At 50.5% G+C, this 16,540-nt stretch overlaps 4 protein-coding genes across 4 annotated transcripts; 3 read left to right on the top strand and 1 right to left on the bottom strand.

Annotated features, from left to right (window-relative positions):
* Positions 1–32: 32 nt before the first annotated feature.
* Positions 33–1,261, top strand: N7511_001629 (uncharacterized protein; the record flags this gene model as incomplete). The annotated part of the gene is made up of 2 exons (XM_057124054.1): positions 33–144; positions 216–1,261. 2 exons carry the CDS (start codon positions 33–35, stop codon positions 1,259–1,261), a joined length of 1,158 nt encoding a protein of 385 aa, XP_056989787.1.
* An 809-nt stretch (positions 1,262–2,070) lies between these two features.
* On the bottom strand, positions 2,071–7,531 carry N7511_001628 (uncharacterized protein; the record flags this gene model as incomplete). The annotated part of the gene is made up of 6 exons (XM_057124053.1): positions 2,071–5,736; positions 5,799–6,208; positions 6,812–7,237; positions 7,295–7,330; positions 7,387–7,399; positions 7,463–7,531. The coding sequence occupies 6 exons, from the start codon at positions 7,529–7,531 to the stop codon at positions 2,071–2,073; spliced, it is 4,620 nt and encodes a 1,539-aa protein (XP_056989786.1).
* A 397-nt stretch (positions 7,532–7,928) lies between these two features.
* N7511_001627 (uncharacterized protein) lies at positions 7,929–10,466 on the top strand (the record flags this gene model as incomplete). The annotated part of the gene is made up of 1 exon (XM_057124052.1): positions 7,929–10,466. One exon carries the CDS (start codon positions 7,929–7,931, stop codon positions 10,464–10,466), a length of 2,538 nt encoding a protein of 845 aa, XP_056989785.1.
* Positions 10,467–13,210: 2,744 nt separating this feature from the next.
* Positions 13,211–16,337, top strand: N7511_001626 (KH domain protein; the record flags this gene model as incomplete). The annotated part of the gene is made up of 4 exons (XM_057124051.1): positions 13,211–13,606; positions 13,690–14,484; positions 14,533–14,857; positions 14,908–16,337. 4 exons carry the CDS (start codon positions 13,211–13,213, stop codon positions 16,335–16,337), a joined length of 2,946 nt encoding a protein of 981 aa, XP_056989784.1.
* Between the last annotated feature and the right edge of the window lie 203 nt (positions 16,338–16,540).

Genomic DNA, 16,540 nt, shown 5'->3' with positions numbered 1-16,540 from the left:
GGGCGATATGCATTAACGAAGCGCTGGTCGCTATGACGTTGGCTTCAGAGCAAACTGGGTCGCAATTCATGTTCGGTTGGATGCGATTCTGCTTGTGCTGGGCCTCGAATGATACTCATCAAGATGTTCGGACCAAAGAGCGTGGTAAGTGATGTCTGCTATGTCGACTTCTATACTGGCATACGAATGAGTCCATGCTAATCAACATATTCTAGGCATTGAACGAGAGATGACAGTATGCCATACCCAACCGCATCTAGTTCCTCCTATGAAACTGGTTGTATACGATGATCTCCCCAGTCCAACGATTCCCCGAGAGCGTCGAAACTCATTGTCGTCATGGATCGATGAAGGCCGACAGTTGGCCTCACGAGCCTCCACTCGGGCAAGCATGTCTATGAAGAGGCAGTCCACGCCATTGAGGAAGCCTCTCAAGATCAGCGCGCCCTCAGACTTCCGCAGAGTCCAGTCCTTCCAGCCCCCTCCCTCGACCAAGTATCAACCCTTGGACCTCCGTATACATCGATCAGGTAATCGATTATCGGACCTACCTTCTTTCGAATCTTTCCAGTTCAACGATGGTCATCGCAAGACACTGCCAGCGCCTCCGCGCGCCCTAACAGTATCAACCGGTGTCCGAGATCGTCGCTGCCAGACTACATTCGCGATATCTCGCAAGCCAATTGGATCTACGAAACGTCGCTCACTTGGAAACCTCGAGCCATTGCTTGCGAAACACCCCGTTCGCATCACGAGTGCTTTGATTCCTCATTTCTCCACGGTGACTCCTGTCGAGATCTCTTTTAAGGAGCCACAGGCGCCATCCCCTATCCACAACAGATCTTTATCTGAAGGCACCAGCTTGACGCTCAACACCCCGTGGCCGGATCAACGAGATGACAGCGAACCATGGGGTAAAGCGCCCCAAACCCCCAATGTCTCCCAGGATATATCAACAGAGACATCACCATCAAAGTACTCTCCAACGTCCAAGGGCTCCCCTTCGACAGCCAGCTCACAAACAGCCCCGTCACAAATCTCATCACTTCGTCGACCCTCCATACCCTTCCCAGAATTCAAAGCCAACCCCACAGAATACCCGTCTCTTTCAAGCCGCGTAACTCAATGGATGCATCCAGCATCCGTTGACATCACTCCTTCCCTCAAAGAACTCTCTCCGGCCATCGAGCCGGACTTCACCTGGGAACACAGCCGTTCATTGAGCGGGACGACCCTGACTTTCGAGTCAAGTTGGGCCTGATTTTTAGAATTTTGTACCTTAATCTACGTCAGAAGTGAGACTTTTGGAACAACTATATAGCGTTATCATAATTAAACCACCATACCACCTGGTCGAGACTGTCCATACATCGGTTCTTATCTAGGCTGTATCGAATTAGGGCTTAACTGGCTCGTCGTAGACTACATCATGGCATTAGGCGTGTACGTATGTCCAGTGGGGTAGACTGTACTGGCTGAGGCCAGAGGCTACTTCCTGATGACCTTGATGCTTCCCATGGCCGGGTTGCGGGTGTTTGTCGTAATACGATGGTTGGCGCGTCTGGAGATCACTACCCTGTTTCCCTGGATCCATAGTTCAACTTCATCCAGCAAACAGCAGACATATAATACGATTTCGTGTGCCATGGAGTAAAACCTCACTTTTTTGACATGGCTAATATGATTTGAAATTCTATCTTCTTGATTCCAGCTCTAACAATGAAGGAAGAACTTTGGATAAAGTATGATATCCCAACTACTACGGAGGCTCTTATTGATGGAACCGTAGAAACCTTACAACTTCTTGGCCATTTTTTCCAATTCAACGATAGAGGGGCATTGGATTGAACATTGAATATGTACAGGTCCCATCACATAACAATCCAAGTTAATTGTACACAAAGGTCAACGGGGGCTATATGCGGGTATCTCAAAAGAACAATATAGCATCCAGACAAGACAGGGCACAGGAAGACTAAAAAAAAAAGCATGAAAAGTATGTACAACAGGTCACAACGTGGACCAAGGCAATCAACCTCAGCCACGCCCACACTAATACATCCGCTCATTTCAATCTGTAGATACAATCTCGACGCCGTCCGGCGCAGGAGCACTTATAGATGCATTCTTGCGGTGCTTTTGCATCCCCAGAATCTGCCACGCCCGACCCATCATGCCATGACCCAAGCCCTGAGGGAACTCAACAGAGCCCTTATGAGCATGTTTCGAAACACGATCGCGCAGTGCGCGTTCCTGTTTTGCAGCAGCCAAGCGATCTTGCTCACGCTCGTGGTTGACGATCTCGTCACGCCATTCAGCCCAGTGCTCGAAATTCTCGCGTTGCTGGAGAACCTGGTAGCGCAGACGGGTTTTGGATGGACGCCATGCGGTGCGGTTGACGGTGCTGTCGTCGCTGCCTGTTGGGCGAGTCATTGTAGATTTGAGATCAGGGACGTGCGACTCCTTCGTCAGCTTTAGGAGGTGAGACATGACATCTCTGCTTTCAAGGGCGGTGCGTTGGATCTTTTCTTGTTCTGGGGTTGGGCTGGCGGGTGTGAGGGGCATGTCGAGCCAGGCGTGCATTTCTGTTGAGCGCTGGATGGAGTATGGGTCGAGGATGTTGGAACGGCGGTTTTCCTCGCGCAGGAAACGCACAGCGGCTTGAAGGCTGTTTACTTCCGCACGGAGGGATTCGTTTTCTTGCATTGCTGCCAAGGAGGCCTCGTTGTCGATCACAATGCCTTCGCCTGTGGTTTTTACACCAGCCGTGCCAGACATGCGCTTCATGCGCTCGAGACGGGTCATGTATTCGTCTCGCTCTGCTTCGGCGGCCTGGAGCTCTTTCTTCTGTCTTTCGACTGTTTCCTGTAATTCACTTTCTGCTTCCTGAATTCGCTCGATTTGACTCTCCAGGTCCTTGACCACGGCTGCCTTCTTGCTTGCTTCGCGCATCCTTGACTCAAGGTGTTCTATCTTAAGACCTTGCTCTTCAAGTGTGGTGTCTTTCACACCAAGTGCAGCGGATGCCTCATGGATTTCATTCTTCAATCGACGAATCTCTTCATCGGCATCTGGGGAGATTGTCTTATTGGACTTTAGCTCTTGAGCACGAGCGATCCAAGGGTTGGCACCTCTCTCGAATTCAGTGGTTCGAGACAAGTCCGATGAGATATGGTCCAACTCCTCAAATTGACCGCTTAGGTCACGAAGCTTATTGAGAAGCAATGAAACAGGGTCGTTGCTCTCTTCCAGGGTTTCGGAAAATGGTGCAAATGATGCAGAAGCCTGTGACAAGCAATCTAGGATTTCCTCCAAGCTAAAAGCCTCTGTCCGAGCTTCATCGTTGGTCAGATTTGCAATGTTCTCGCCGAGTGTCCGAGCAAATTCAGAAAGCTGCTTGCTGCTGGTCTCCGCATTCTTGAAGGGCTCGTCGGCTTCCTTTGGAAGGGCAAGAGACCTAGACTGCAGATCGTCAAGAGACCTGCTGATTTTGCTCATTGCGACCTTACACCCGCGCGCCTGAGAAATAAAGGAATCGAACTTGTTAAGAGCAAACGATTCTTCCTCTGTACTCTCTTCAGAGGGAACCATTTTGGCCTTGATGATGAGCTTGAGGCGCGCAATCGCCGTACCAGCATGGTCAAGATATGATTGAGACAAATGGGCACGCATACACAATTCATCGGCAAACATCTCAAGACTGAAAGGAAGAAGGGTTTCAGCCAAATGCGCGATAAGAGCAATAGATCGCTGTAATTCCGTTGCGAGCTTTGAGAGGTTCACTTCATTTTTCTTTGCATTCTCGATCCAAAAGTTCAAGGTACGCTCGACTGGCTCCATTTCGAACATTGCGACTTTGACATTTCCAAATTGTTCAGAAGAACAGGTTGTAATAAAGTTCACGAAACGATCACACACATTTGAGATCCACATGAGATGTTCCAGCACCTCGTGGGCCTTGAAGACTTCTTCTTGCGTCGAGAGTGCTGCATTTTCTGAGCCTCGTTCTCGAAGGGTGTTGGTAATAACAGTGGCCTTGAATCCAACACGCTTAAATCGGAGCAAAGCCTGGACAGAATTTCTTTCGCCATCAAAATACTCCGGCAAGTAGAGCTTGACCATCGCAAGGTGTTGTGCGGCTTCCTCTGACTCCATTCGACTCAATTCCATATCGATAGACTTGGTCTGAGCTTTCGATGCAGAAGCTTGTAATTTCATGTTGAGATCTATCATGGCCCGGGACCGTGTGGTGAGATCGGTTGCTTCTGCCTCGGAGATTTGTTGGGTTGCCCGCATGTCTTCCAAATCAGTCTGTAGGTTCGTCACCAACTCTCTAAAGCGAGACAGCGTATATTCAAGATCTTCGATAACCTCGTCCTGTTGATTAATCTTTCGACATTGATCACCGAACACGCCTTCCCGATAGTCAATCTCTTCCTGAAGCTGTTTCTCAGTTTCGATATGAGTGTACTCCATTTCATCACTGATCTCTTTGAGAGATTCCAGATCCTCAATGGCAGCTTTGAGCTCGTTGATGTCTTCCTGGTAACGCATGTTCTTGTCTGCGAGCTCCTCAATCATTTCTTCGGCACCGAGGGCAGTCTCTAGCTGCTGCTTCAGATCCTCGACGTTGGTCTCTAGAACCAAAAGCTTCTCTTTGGCAGCCTCATAATCAGATTTGACAGCAGAGTATTCCTCCAGATCCTCTTCCAACTCCTTGATCTGGGCTTTGAGGTCTGATTCCTGCTGCTGGGTCATATCTCGCAAACGGATAAGAGCTTCACGAAGACGTTCGTTGGTTTTCTCCATCTGGAGCCATCCATGACTGGATCTCTCTTCCGGACTTGTGACCTGACTAAACACCTCGTTCTCCTCTCGAAGAACCTCAACCTCCAGGGTCAGCTCTTCCATCTTGGATCGAATTGTTTCACATTCATGTTTGAAGGCTTCGGCGGTCTCCTCGGCCATTTCGCGATCAAGAGCAGCCATTTCCATGAGTGACTCATGCTCAGCCTGAAGTCTGTCCAATTCATCGAAACGAGCTTCGGTGTCTTTGAGCTTCTTACGAAGTTCCGTGACCTCCATCTGCTGCGGCTGATATTTAGCCTGCAATTTTTGGATTATTGATTCGAATTTATCACGCTCAGTCTGGATATGCTCAAGGGTTTTGAGTTTCTCCCTATCATCCACTCGTTTCTTCTCCATCTGATTCAGCTTCAGCTGTAGCTCTTCGATTTCTCGATTTACTGCCGCATTCGAGACTTGGCGTTGAGACGAGGATGCCGGGGCTCCAGGGCGTGTGGTTGTTGGACGAGTGGCAGTCATCGACTGTCGAGAGGGCTTTGGCGCCGCTCCTGCACTTGGCGCAGCCTCGCCTTCAGTCCCGGGTGACTCAAGATCGGTTGTGTTTCCAGAATGTCCTCCTGCACGGCTGTCCCTTCCATCGAGTGCCTTTGTCGCACCAGCCTGCCTTGCTGTAGTAGTCTTCGGCGCCGTAGGGCCTGTTGCGCGTGTCGTGGTTTGTGAGCTTGGTCGCGAAGTCCGGGCTGCTGGCCCGGACACAGATGTTCGCGCGGCCTTTGGGGCATTAAGCGCTGCTGCAGATCCGATAGACCCTCGGGTTGTGGTAGTTCCTCGGGGTCGGGTTGTTCCCACGGTAGAGGTTCGTGGAGCAGTGGTTATCCCGGTTGACGGACGGCTAGCGCCTAGCTGTTTCGTTGGAGATTTTGTAGGTGACTAGCAGAATTAGAACGAGTTAGCTAACTGGATGTCACAAACCGCCATGGGCCATGACACACTCTTAGAGATGGGCGAGCTGCGGCACCCCTTGGCGCTGGGGTAGGAGTTGAGTTTGCGCTGGTGCTTTGTCGTCTGGCAGCTGTAGGAGGCAATGCAGGTTGTTTCCGCAAGCCAGCAGCTTGAGGCGCTTTGGTGGCAGCTGCGGTGGCAGCCGGTCTCCCGGTTTGTTTACTCTCCCGCATTGGTTGTCGTTGAAGGACCTTTCCAATAATTGATGGTCGAACAAACATGCCGTAGCCTGGCTCGCAATTGAAGTATCGTTCTCCCTGTACTGCACCATCATTCTTTCCGTTGGCATCATCCAACTCAAGACCTATCCATTCTCCTTCCGCAAAGTGGGTGGTACCGATGAACCGCACCGTCGCATGGCGTGCATTAGCCAACTCGACCACCGAGCCTACAATCATGTCTATTTCGGACATTGTGGATGATTGCAAGAGCCACGCTGAGCTCTTGGGCGAAAGCCGGGGGTGTTTGCTGATGTTGCAGGAGACAGAAACACAAGAGTCAGGAGTCCACTTGACGCGCTCCGCTGATCGACGCCTGCCTGAGGCACCACTTTATACTGGAACTTGATGGTCTGACTTAACTTGAACAAAGAACTACGTGAGGTCAAGCAAGTTTCTATCATTGGATTGCGATGCAGTCTAATTCCATGGATACCAATGTCTTATTTATTTAACGCTGGGTTAAGCACTATCTGTCATCATATGCTCGGGCATTCAGAGTCGTAAACCAAAGTCTAACAAAAAAGAGCCAATAGTCATGGTCCGATCTAGGCTGTATGGCTTTGCTGTTTAAAGACGTGGGGGAAAAGAACCCGTAGCTCTTCAAGGCTGGATATCACATACTTCGATGCCGGGTTGGATGGTATGGGGTTCCCGGGTTCCACCAAGTGAGCCGTAGTCCAGCCCCGGGCAGTCGAATGGACACAGTTTAAGTGAGAGTCGTCTGTTTTATCTCGTTAATCTGCGGTACCTAACAATGTAACAGAGATGTAAAGGCGACATACCAACAAAATAGCATCCTTCTGTAGTAGGGGCGCCAGCTTCCTTCTCCGCCTTGGCGTACATATCCTGGCTGGGCTTGCAAACTAATGGCAGCTGTCCGTAGTCACAATAGGTAATGCCTTCAAAAAGGTCTTCAACACCGAGTAACTTTACCACTCGTTTCCCGTGGTTGACATAAGCATTGGTGAGCAACCACGGCTTCACTTTGGTTGTGTCCAAGTCTTCGAGCAGTTTGCGCAACTTGGGATCAGGTTTCAGGATAGCATCAAGTGGTAAAGCATCATCGACTTCGTAGTTGAATTCAAGCGGATCGATCTTATGGTGGCGGGTAAGGCCCTCAATGGCTAATCCATACTCTTTGTAGTATTTCTGGTGCAGCATGTGGGCATCTTCCGTTGTAAGGTCAAGATGTTTCATGAAGAATATATCTAGAATAATACAATGATTAATTGCAACTTCCGAAAGACAAGTACAATGTCTCTTACTGATCAATTTCTGCATTTCATCGTGGATGTTGCAAGCTGCGCGCGAATATCAATCAGCCAGAGCTTCAGTAATCCGAAGTAGGTGATCCAACCTTTGGAATAGAGCTTTAAAGCAAGCGCATGTCATTAGTCACCCTGAGATATAGTATTCAATGATTACTGACTTACACAATTGTCAATATCGAAGAAGAAGATCGGACGTGAGTCACTGACTCCATTTGCGCCGTTGGTCGCCATCGATCTGATATTGAGATATTGCAGAGGCAAAAAAGCAGGAGAGAACCTAGAGGCCGTCAGCGGTCGAATAACCCGAGGCACAGACGAGCGATACATGTAAGAAAGAAAGGAGAGGGAAATCAAGGCCGAAGTACGGAGAGAGTACACCTCCTTATCGCCCCGTGATGTTTACCTAATCGGACTTAGCGCCGGAAAACATCGTGGACTCGCTGCAACTCTTCATTTGCTACTCGTTTTTTCAACTTTCAGAACTTATCTTCTGTGTAGGAACTGAGCCGTGAAAGCCACACGTGCTTTGACGTGTTGGCAGTTGAAGTGATTTGAGACTAAGCTCAGAGCTGTTCGACCGATTTTTCGGCCTCAACTGTCTCCCTTTCCCCGGCGCTTCTCTTCAGTCATGGCAGCTCATGGGGCAGCAACTCACCTTACAGCAGGTCCGATGGCAATCTCAGCACCGCTACCGGGTGATGCATTACGCGAGTATGAGAAAATTCTAACTATCAGCGATGAGATATTCTCGGGCTCCCATCCCCGGCTCAAGGTGCCCCAGCACCTCGTGCGCAAACCCGCATCGCGCAACGGTCAAAATGCCCCTGTCCGGCCTCAGTTGCCCAAACCAGCACCGCCGAGGTCTATCGTGGAAAAGGTGCCTCCACTTGAGACCAATCAACCTTACAATAGCTCGCACACTACCCCGGCTGCTCTATCTGCAGCACCACCGTCTGCTCGTTTGGCTTCAAAGCCTACTTCTGAGATTGATCCAATCTTTTTGACCAAGTCCGATGACTTGGTTCGAGCAGAACTCCAATTACAAAGACAAAGAGTGGAGAGACAACTGCGTGATCAAGTGGAATTGAGGAGGATGGAGACCAAGCAGAAAACTGCGGTCCAGGATACAAAGCCTGAATTTGACGTCTCGGAGGTTTTCAAACAGGCACTTGAGGTGGTGAAACCTGTCTCGCTGTGTGATTCGTCAGAGGCCAGTGGCCCTGATGGTCAGGCAAGCGACTTTGACAACAACTCATATTACTCCAGTAGAGCTCCTGATTCGCCTTTGCAGGCTGGAGGGCAGCAAAAATCTTCCCCTGTGGCTATTGTTCCACCTGCAGGCCCTGCTCAGCATGGCCCAGTAGCCCATTATCCAGATGAGTTGCAGCGACTCGAAGCTCTGAACCAACCTGGATCTGATCAGGAAATGCAAGATGCTTACCATGTTGCTGACCAGCGTCCCATGTATACTCAGACTCAGTCCCGCCACCAGAAAGCAGAGGATCCCAACCCATACCGCGAGTCACCGCAGATTGAGGCCGCAGATGACTCCGAGTACTCCCCGCCTGCTCCCGCGGCGCCCTTGTCCGAAGCTCACGACTACCCTCGTGAGATAGAAAGTGGAAGACAACTCAAACCAGATGTTAGATACATCGAGCTACCTCGTGGCCCCCGCAAACCTCCTTCCCCTGCGAACGTGAGGGTGGTTCAGAATCACATCACATCACCGGCAGCTCCCCGGCCATCTCGCGTCTCTCCTCTTGCTACGGCCAAGGTCCCTCCTGTACAGCACCTCCGCGATGAAAGAATCGAACATGCTTCCGAACAAGTGTACTCCGATCCTGATTCTGCTCGGGGCAGTCCAGCAAATGCCCCAACCCCGGTTATCATGTCTCGCAAGCGGCGCAGACTCCGTGAAGGTGGTGCAGAACCCCGCCATGCTTCTCAGAGGACAAGAAATGCAGAGCCCGTGGAGACATACATCAAAGAGGAACCTGTCTCACCGCCACCTTTTGCAGACGATCTTACCACTAGTCGTAACCGACACGCTCAAGATCGCCCCATTTACATTGATGTGGCTTCTCCCCAATATGCTCCCGTGTATGAAAATCGAGGTCCACCAATTCGAGAACCGGTGTACGAAATTGATCCGTACCACGAGTTTCCATCAGACTCAGGTCCTCCACGCACAATCTCTCGACTTAGTACCCGACGGCCAATTCGAGAGGATGCAGATCTTCGACGGGTCGCCAGTTTGCAATATGCCCGGCAATCAGACTATCCTCGTGAGTATATGGAGGCCCCGCCACGTCCAATGCGGGCAACATCGTATGTTGTGGAGCGCCCGGTGCAGGAGCGACCCAGGTATTACGAAGAAACCCCTTCTTACCCCCAGCACCGTTACATCCACGTGGATGATATGCCACCACCAACCTATCGGGAGCCTTATTACGAGGAAGCACCACCACCACCACCACCACGGATCATGGCGCCTCAACGTCGGATCGTGTACGATGAACATGGGAACCAATACTACGAGGTTCTCCCGGCACCAAGATACCAGCCAATGGCTCCCCCACCACGACCCATCTCTCAGATGTCCAAGACCAATGTCTATGATGACCAAACTCCGCACCATAATGCCAGTGTTCGCGCGCCCTCGGTTGTCCAAGACCCATACGTTGAACGCCGCTATGTACAGGAGATGCCCCCACCCCAACCAATCTACAGACGAGTTGCAACAGACTATGGTCGTCCCGTATCTCGCGCTCACGAAAGACAACCCTATGCAACTCCCTTGGAAGGCCACGAGCCTTACTCACGCAGCGGCAGTGTTCAAGTAGAATATATTCCCCCTCGCCACCCAGCTTACCTCGATGAGCGCGGCATTCCCCAAGAGAGAGTGATTCGAACAACCAGTGTTTATCCTCCCCAGCCTCGATATGAGGAGCCGCATGAAGTTGTCCAGCGGGTTGGCAGTATGCGTCCATCTCTACCGGGTCGTGAAGTCAGTGTTTTGATGGAAGACAGACCGGTGGGAGAGTACGTCGAGAGACCATACTACATCAGAGACAGACGCTATTATGACGCTGAAGGTGAAGAGGGAGATCGCATTGCATTGGATGGCGCAAATGATACGGTCCAGCGAGTTCGGCATTACCAGTAGCGTCTTCCACACTGGATTTATTTGCACGGAATTTCATGACTTTGTACCTAACTGTACTTCTCAGCGGCTTACACTTCAAAAAAAAAAAGCAACGCAATTTTCCATTTTCCATATTGATTCTCGTTTCAAGATACTATTTAGTCTACGGCCGCCGTTGTTACTGTTGGTAGCCCTATTATTTTTGGATTTATCAATCTTCACACCAATTAACCCCACCTCAATGACTCTTAGGCTGGCTTATCCACGATTCTAGTAGTATTCACCCTCGATAGAACATGCCTTTTGTCCCGGGACTTTCGAGCACGTAATTTCTGCATAGGCAGCTAGGTCTGCGACAACAATAACGTTTACCAAATAGAAGCATTGATGTACCAAAACGCAGCAAGAAGCACGTAAGATGCCACAAGAGATGAGAGTAAGCTTCACTGCATATATTTGCGAAAGATATCGGCATGCCAATATATGGGGCGTACTAGAAGAAGCTGTTCGGGTTCTTAATCATGAAGCTTGCATGTAAGTTATACACTTGTCGCCTACATCCAGTAACTCGTCAGCCATTTTTACATGAGAAGCTGTGCATATATTGCAGATGAACATGACAGTGAGAGCTGGATATCTAATTATTAGATCATTTACGAGGATTTAATGATCCTCGAATCTAGTCTGAAGGAAATACAGCCGGTTTACTGAGAAATTTGATTGGTTTAGGGTGTAATTGAAGTCAAGCCTGACTAGAAGCAGTCTACTGAGCCTTTGTTACCTGATATCAATAAAAAAAAGTTCTTGTGATACAGCTTTCGGATATACGTATGTGCCTATGGTAGCCAGCGAGGACATGTATCCTTAATCTTTGGCGTCAATCTATAAGTTATGGCTCCAACCTCTGACTCGAACCATCCTTATGGATTAGATACCAGTAAAGACTGTAGAGTCTCAAATCATTTAACTGGTCAAGTGTACAGTTCAATCAACATCATAACTAACGTTGACGTTAACTTACAGCCAACTTGACATGTACATACAGTAGCTTGTACCGACTAACGTTATACGTTGGGTTACTGATCATCGAGAGTAACGAACTTACCTGGGCCATTTACAACTGTATTGTAGGTTTCTTGTTTTTTATGCATGTTTTGGATGTTTCCCGGCTCGTAAGATTTGGAACAGACACACAGGTGCGTGCCTATGTGTACAATATATATTGCGCGGATGACATTTCCCATATCGGCTCCCCAACCCAAAAAATTAGAGCATTCTTGATTTGTTGAAAATTGACTATGACTAGAAGCAAACTACAATGGTCTATAGTCCTTCCATAAGATCAGAAGCAGAAGATGGATGCCAGCGTGTTATGTATGTAATCACGTGACACTGGTTGGCTTCCCCCAGGCCATATTTGACGCCCAAAACAAGGCATCAACCCTGGGAATTAATATGTGGACCAACCCTGCAGCAACCTGGCTAAAACGATCGACACAAAAAGTACCAAAAAAGAGCAGCCAGTGGCGATTCGCAAGACTAAATCCATAACAGTTCCCCTCAAATCTTGATTAAACCGGGGGGAGCAGAAGCCTGGGATTGAAACACACCACTGCCCGGTCCACCCAGTCGGATTTCATTTCGAGGTGATTGAATGTCTTGACCCACCACGACTATACGAGGACATGACGTCGACTACTTGAGGGGTCAAGAGGTGTACAGCTGTACAGCTCTGTACCCCGTACCTAGGTACCATATACAAGAGTCCAACGCTTATGGGGACCGGATGCACGAACAAGTGCCCCGAGTCCAACAGTACAGACATGACCAAGCTCCACATGCCTCAGTTCCCTCCGGTCCAGCCGGTGTATTCAGGTGCCCTATCAGGCCCAAGTGCCAGTGGATCGGGAGTACGGAGGCATACAGGGTTCTGTCTCCCGGAGCCTATGAGAGGATCGACCCGCGTATTACGGAATGACTCGGATCCCGATCTGGCCAGTGCCTGACAACCGGCTTCAAGGCCTGGGAGAGCTGGGCGATGTAGGAGACATGGGCCAGCTGGGGGGAGGGACCATCTGGGGGCTGGGCCAAGGTCTCAAATGTCTTACACAGCCTGGAGGACGCGCAAGAGGGCACGTGACCCTCGCTAGAGCTGCCAAGAAGACCCTTGCGAGTGCCATTCTTTTGCTCTGGCAACCGTTGGGGTATTGGGCTGAAATGGAATGATTTGCTGACTCGAAACTGATAGACGGATAGCAGATACAGTATGAAGAGAGCTATTGCAACTGAAGCCTATAATCTTGTCCAAACTAGACTCACTGTAGACCCCCCGTATTAGAGACCTGAGAGTCTCTCTGTCTCCTTTCCACGGTATTTCTATTTATGTCATGCGATTTGCATTGCACTATTAGATTATCTGTCCACCTATTTTCTATACTATTCCACTTGTGTTCGGTCTAGAAGGTGTTGGTTGGCCCGATCTTCGTTTCCACCATTCCCGCGAAACGCCCACAACTGGCCATTCCCATCCCTGTCGAGAACGGCCTTCTTCCCACTCTTCCCTCCCCCCCCCCCCCCAAAACTCCCATCCACCCTCTCTATCCCCTCGACTTGCTCAAGGGGTTAGAGATCTTACCCTGGTCATGCACAAGATCTCCAACTTTACGGGTCAAGCCCGTCATGGTTGGGAACGAATGACGCCGACTTTCGGGATGTCTAGACCTCATACCGACATGGCCTTTCGCCGACCACATGGGGCACCGCCCATGACACCGCCGACGAGTATCGATCCGACCGTCAATCTATCCTTCAACGTTCCTTTCTCATCCACCTTGGCCGGTCCCGATGTAGAGGACGTGCTCCACGCTAGTCCCGGCGCTCTCCAGCGCTGGACCTTTCCCGAAGGCACCCCCGAAGGCACCTCCGTGCACCAGCTACCCGTCCATACCAACAACGTTGAAAGTCTACAGAGACTATGCCGGAAGATCACAGAGGAGAAGGGAGGCCGCGTAGAAGCAACACTGACGACCTCGGAGGCCAAGGCTGTGCCCGCGCTACAACGCCGGCCAAACGGCTTGGTAACAAATGTCTGTGTCACGGGTGATGGAGAAATGGCGCGCAAGATGCGTGCCAGAATTTTGAACGAGACTCCGATCATGCTGGTACGTCGATGAAATTTTTTGGTTGCGGCTATGGCAAGATTTTCAGCTCCACAGACACCCCTTGCTAACCGGCCGTGAAACAGCGATGTGCCACTGTAGACGTGGATATGCATCTGATCGTGGATGGATCACCCAAGGGCATTCGAGCCAGTGTGCTCGAGCACATGGATACTTTGGCTGCCTACACCGGAGCCGACATTTTCTTGCTGACACCCAAACTCCACGACGCGGACAGCGCCGTGGTTTCTTCCTATGGATATGCGTCGGATAATGGGCTGGACCAGCGCTTCCGAGTTGCTATATACGGTGATCTAGAAAGTTCGGAACATGCCAAAACCCGAGTGCTGATTATGATTGATCAAATTGTACGTGTTGTGCGTGAGAATCTCGAGGTCAACAAGCTAACCAGAAAACAGCTCAAACGCCATGTTGATGCCATCAAGTTGGACTCGACCATGCACACCTTGGTCTGCGGCCGTACTCGCAAGAACATCAAGCTTATTGAAGCTGCTACCGGGACCGCTATTTACTTCCCTCCTCCTTTCCCTCAAATCTTCGGTTATATACCCCCCGGTGCGAATCGTCGAAGCGAAGATGAGGTTTATATTACAGGCGAGACGCCTGAGCAAATTGCACGAGCAAAGCAGAAGCTGCGGGAGCTAGTGATGGGGGTGAAAATCTTCGTCAAGGACGTGGTTGTCAGCTCGAGCAAGATTGACAACATTCTGCTCGATCGTCTGGACAAGGTCCGAAAGGTCATGGAAATGAACGGGTCTTACGTTTTGTTCCCTCAGCTGGGCAGCCAGCGTGGACTTGTTCGGATCCAAGGCACTGAGGTTTTGCACGTCGAGCGGACCGTCAGAGAGATTATGGCCTTGGTGAGTATTGCCGCAACGCTGTTATGGGAGTCGCTAATAATTGCTTAGGCTGGTCAGTTCTACTCTGCCTCATGGTGGATCATCATGCCGGACCCCGCGCAAGGTGGCCTCCGAGCTCCTTCGACCGCCGACATCCGCTCCATGTTATCGGATATCTGCACAAACTCTGAAGCAGAAGTCAGCTTTGACAATCTGACCTTTACGATCAACGGCTCCGATGATGCAGTCAAGGCTGCCATGACAGTCATCAACCAGATCCCCTTCGTGATGCGCAGTCAGTATCAGATGCGTGTGAAGATTGAGCTGGCCAATGAGCACAAGGAGTTTGTCAGTGGCAAGAAGAACGGCAAGATCAACAAGATCATGGGACAGAGTGAGTTCCATCGAAATGTGCCCGTGAAGCATGTTACTAATTACTATCAGGCAACGTCCAAATCATTTTCGACGGTTTCAACGAGTACAATTTCTATATCGACGTATGCGGCAACCAGTATGAGTCGACCAAGAACGGTCTGGATCTGGTGGAGCAGGAAATGCCTGCTTCTATTTCTTTCCATGTTCCGGACCAGTACCACAAGCGTATTATTGGAATTGGTGGACAGCATATCCAGCGCATCATGAAGAAGTACTCTGTCTTCGTGAAGTTCTCCAACGCCATGGACCGCGGTGGTATGGGTAAAGAAGATGACGACATCAAGGTTGACAACGTTATCTGCCGGACCCCTGCTCGCAACGCCCAGAGCCTGGACCTTGTCAAGCAGGAGATCATGGACATGGTTGAGAAGGTTGATGCCGAATATGTCTCTGAGAGAGTCGTCATCAACCGTCTGTACCACCGTGAGCTCTTGGCCCGCATGACCGAGATAGAAGAGCTTGAGAAGAAGTGGAACTGCAAGATTGAGTTCCCCAGCACTGAGCTTGCCAGCGACGTTGTGACCATCTCTGGCCCCGAGTACCAGGTTCCTCAAGCGGTCGACGCTCTGCTTGGCATGGTACCAGAAAGCCACGAGCTTCACTTCCAGAGCTCGGTGGAACTCCGTGACTACTTCAAGTCCGTTGATTTCATCGCTGACGTCCGAACCAAGCTTAAGGAACAATACGAGGTCGATATCAATGTTGATGTTGGTGCTGATTTGCCCACCACTCCGGAGGAGGAGGGCTCCTCTTCTCCCGTCCCTGGCCCCGAGGACCGTGTTGTTCTTGGCTACACCCGCAACAACGCTGGCGGTCTCAAGGATGCTATTGACTTCTTGATCTCTCGTCTGGTTGGTCACGGACTCGACGCCAACACCGTCAAGGGAGCAATCCCTCGCCCCAAATCTGACTCGTTTGAAGAGTCCCTCCCCTTCTTCGACTCGAAGCTTCTGCAGCACGCCCCGGCACCCCTCTCAACCGACTCGCCCACCCGCCCCAACTTCTCTGATGAGACTAGCGAGCGAGGCTCGATCTTTGAGCGCCTCCGCAAGCCTGGAAGCATCTCATCCTTCTCCTCGTTCATCGGCCGCAAGAACCACTCCGCCTCTCCCGCATCGTTCTTCAAACATGCCTCCAGCAATGCCTCCAAGGCATCCCTTGTGTCCATGGAGTCTCGCGATAGCGGCTACCGCAACCCATGGAATGACTCTGGAGTGAACCTTGCCGAGGACGACGTGCCCGTCCTCGGCAGCTCGCACAGCCACAAATCTAGCAATAGCAATGGCTGGCCCACCCGCTTCGACGCCAAGTTCCCCTTCGGCACCGCGCCCGGCGACATGACCCCCAAGCATGACCTGCGCACCTCATTCGACTCTGGTCGTCCAAGCACATCGAATTCTACTTCTGGATACCCGGCCCCAATTGGGCCACCGCGTTAAACCCAAAATATCCATTTGCAGCAGTATACCCTTTTTTGGTCTGAGTTCTTGTTCTTGTTTCCTGTTTTTTGTTTGGTTTCTTGGTTTCTTTATTCCCAGCGTGATTCTGTTTACTTTTCGGTTTGTCTTTTTTTGTCCGATTTATTGATTGATACCACGGAACGCAAGCAATGAAGGCGTCAGAAAAGAAAACGAGATATCCA

The sequence above is a fragment of the Penicillium nucicola genome, assembly GCF_028828085.1.
Source record: "Penicillium nucicola strain IBT 29836 chromosome Unknown utg000001l, whole genome shotgun sequence".
NCBI classification, from domain to species: Eukaryota; Fungi; Ascomycota; class Eurotiomycetes; order Eurotiales; family Aspergillaceae; genus Penicillium; species Penicillium nucicola.
This window is presented reverse-complemented; position numbering and strand designations above follow the sequence as displayed.